This window comes from Lottia gigantea, assembly GCF_000327385.1.
Source record: "Lottia gigantea unplaced genomic scaffold LOTGIsca_214, whole genome shotgun sequence".
Taxonomy (NCBI): Eukaryota; Metazoa; Mollusca; class Gastropoda; family Lottiidae; genus Lottia; species Lottia gigantea.
The window spans coordinates 100,104-104,160 of NW_008708498.1; the positions used below are offsets into that span (position 1 = coordinate 100,104).

Below are 4,057 nucleotides of genomic sequence, written 5' to 3' on the forward strand. Positions count from 1 at the left end.
AGTAAGATTGGAGGGATATTAATATAATATAATTTTTAATGATTTGTGTGTATCTGATACAATGGTGTTGAGATGTGGAAGGGGGTACTTGTAATACAGATGAAAGATATCAGTAAGATTGGAGGGATATTAATATAATATAATTTTTAATGATTTGTGTGTATCTGATACAATGGTGTTGAGATGTGGAAGGGGGTACTTGTAATACAGATGAAAGATATCAGTAAGATTGGAGGGATATTAATATAATATAATTTTTAATGATTTGTGTATATCTGATACAATGGTGTTGAGATGTGGAAGGGGGTACTTGTAATACAGATGAAAGATATCAGTAAGATTAGAGGGATATTAATATAATATAATTTTTAATGATTTGTGTGTATCTGATACAATGGTGTTGAGATGTGGAAGGGGGTACTTGTAATACAGATGAAAGATATGAGTAAGATTGGAGGGATATTAATATAATATAATTTTTAATGATTTGTGTGTATCTGATACAATGGTGTTGAGATGTGGAAGGGGGTACTTGTAATACAGATGAAAGATATGAGTAAGATTGGAGGGATATTAATATAATATAATTTTTAATGATTTGTGTGTATCTGATACAATGGTGTTGAGATGTGGAAGGGGGTATTTGTAATACAGATGAAAGATATGAGTAAGATTGGAGGGATATTAATATAATATAATTATTAATGATTTGTGTGTATCTGATACAATGGTGTTGAGATGTGGAAGGGGGTACTTGTAATACAGATGAAAGATATGAGTAAGATTGGAGGGATATTAATATAATATAATTTTTAATGATTTGTGTGTATCTGATACAATGGTGTTGAGATGTGGAAGGGGGTATTTGTAATACAGATGAAAGATATGAGTAAGATTGGAGGGATATTAATATAATATAATTTTTAATGATTTGTGTGTATCTGATACAATGGTGTTGAGATGTGGAAGGGGGTACTTGTAATACAGATGAAAGATATGAGTAAGATTGGAGGGATATTAATATAATATAATTTTTAATGATTTGTGTGTATCTGATACAATGGTGTTGAGATGTGGAAGGGGGTACTTGTAATACAGATGAAAGATATCAGTAAGATTGGAGGGATGTTGTTTGTATATTTGTTGGTATATAAGTGAATACAATTTGTGAGTTTTCATACACAAAATAAAGCTTACCATGATAATAACAACAAAACCAATGAGTAGAAAAACTAAAACCATCGAGTTGATAATAGACAGCCAGTGAATCTAAAATATACAATAATACCATTGTTATCAAATAATAACATTGTTATCAAATAATAACATTGTTATCAAGTAATACTATTGTTATCAAATAATACTATTGTTATCAATTAATACCATTGTTATCAAATAATACCATTGTTATCAATTAATACCATTGTTATCAAATAATACCATTGTTATCAAATAATACCATTGTTATCAAATAGTACCATTGTTATCAAATAATACCATTGTTATCAAATAATACCATAGTTATCAAATAATACCATTGTTATCAAATAATACCATAGTTATCAAATAGTACCATTGTTATCAAGTAATACCCTTGTTATCAAGTAATACCCTTGTTATCAAATAATACCATAGTTATCAAATAATACCATTGTTATCAAATAATACCATAGTTATCAAATAGTACCATTGTTATCAAGTAATACCCTTGTTATCAAGTAATACCCTTGTTATCAAATAATACCATTGTTATCAAATAATACCATTGTTATCAAATAATACCATTGTTGTCAAATAATACCATAGTTATCAAATAATACCATAGTTATCAAATAATACCATAGTTATCAAGTAATACCATAGTTATCAAGTAATACCCTTGTTATCAAATAATACCATTGTTATCAAATAATACCCTTGTTATCAAATAATACCATTGTTATCAAATAATACCATAGATATCAAATAGTACCATTGTTATCAGAAAATACCATTGTTATTGAATAATACCATTGTTATCAAATAATACCATTGTTATCAAATAATACCATAGTTATCAAATAATACCATTGTTATCAAATAATAACATGGTTATCAAATAATAACATGGTTATCAAATAATAACATGGTTATCAAATAATACCATTGTTATCAAATAATACCATTGATATCAACAACAAATAATACCATTGTTATCAAATAATACCATTGTTATTGAATATTCAGCATAATACAGGCCTAGCACCATTTATTTTCCCGTTCAATATCACTAGCAATCGAGCAAGTAAGATAGTTCATGCCCACGAGGGAAGAGAAATTCCTCTACAAACACTACCATTCCATTAAGCTAGGGAAGCCTATTAGATTGAGAGAATATTATATCAGTATTTACCTCCAGTGTTTTAGGGAAGAAACTGTTATCACGTAATTTTGTACCTCTCTCTTCATATTTCATTCTGAAATAAAGACAGAAAGTTTATATTATATCTAATTTGACATAGTTATAATAAAACAGTATAAAAACAACAGTTTAAAAAATAGGTTGAAACAGTTGTCTGAGTAACAATATGATTATTTTAGTTTCTAGATTAAAAAAAGAGCATTAAAGTTATACTACCTCTTAGAATGAACAATTTGAAATCTCAAACTTGGTCAATAAGAGTATATATTTATCAGTTAGACTTACCAGGTGTCATAACTAAACAATAGAATCTCTATATAACATGATATATCTATTTAACTAAATAATTATTGAATTACACTTCTAAACATGTTTCAAAATTACTTAGTTTAATGAATTATTACTTAGTTTAATGAATTATTACTTAGTTTAATGAATTATTACTTAGTTTAATGAATTAATACTTAGTTTAATGAATTATTACTTAGTTTAATGAATTATTACTTAGTTTAATAAATTATTACTTAGTTTAATGAATTATTACTTAGTTTAATGAATTATTACTTAGTTTAATGAATTTTTACTTAGTTTAATAAATTATTACTTAGTTTAATGAATTATTACTTAGTTTAATGAATTATTACTTAGTTTAATGAATTATTACTTAGTTTAATAAATTATTACTTAGTTTAATGAATGATTACTTAGTTTAATGAATGATTATTTAGTATAATGAATTATTACTTAGTTTAATGAATTATTACTTAGTTTAATGAATGATTACTTAGTTTAATGAATGATTACTTAGTTTAATGAATTATTACTTAGTTTAATGAATGATTACTTAGTTTAATGAATTATTACTTAGTTTAATGAATTATTACTTAGTTTAATGAATGATTACTTAGTTTAATGAATTATTACTTAGTTTAATGAATTATTACTTAGTTTAATGAATTATTACTTAGTTTTATAGATTTATTAGATTATAGAGAGATTCTGTTGTATAGTTAGATTATAGAGAGATTCTGTTGTATAGTTAGATTATAGAGAGATTCTGTTGTATAGTTAGATTATAGAGAGATTCTGTTGTCTAGTTAGATTATAGAGAGATTCTGTTGTATAGTTAGATTATAGAGAGATTCTGTTGTATAGTTAGATTATAGAGAGATTCTGTTGTATAGTTAGACTATAGAGAGATTCTGTTGTATAGTTAGATTATAGAGAGATTCTGTTGTATAGTTAGACTATAGAGAGATTCTGTTGTATAGTTAGACTATAGAGAGATTCTGTTGTATAGTTAGATTATAGAGAGATTCTGTTGTATAGTTAGATTATAGAGAGATTCTGTTGTCTAGTTAGATTATAGAGAGATTCTGTTGTCTAGTTAGATTATAGAGAGATTCTGTTGTATAGTTAGATTATAGAGAGATTCTGTTGTATAGTTAGATTATAGAGAGATTCTGTTGTCTAGTTAGATTATAGAGAGATTCTGTTGTATAGTTAGATTATAGAGAGATTCTGTTGTATAGTTAGATTATAGAGAGATTCTGTTGTATAGTTAGACTATAGAGAGATTCTGTTGTATAGTTAGATTATAGAGAGATTCTGTTGTATAGTTAGACTATAGAGAGATTCTGTTGTATAGTTAGACTA

The 4,057-nt window shown here is 25.8% G+C and overlaps 1 protein-coding gene across 1 annotated transcript in view; it reads right to left on the minus strand.

Moving 5' to 3' along the window:
- Positions 1 to 4,057, minus strand: part of LOTGIDRAFT_174735 (hypothetical protein) — a gene marked incomplete at both ends in the record, with an annotated part of 27,867 nt that overhangs the window by 15,752 nt on the left and 8,058 nt on the right. Inside the window, 2 exons of the mRNA XM_009054374.1 lie at positions 1,198 to 1,269; positions 2,393 to 2,456. Coding sequence (XP_009052622.1) covers positions 1,198 to 1,269; positions 2,393 to 2,456 — 136 coding nt within the window. The remainder of the gene's footprint in view (positions 1 to 1,197; positions 1,270 to 2,392; positions 2,457 to 4,057) is intronic.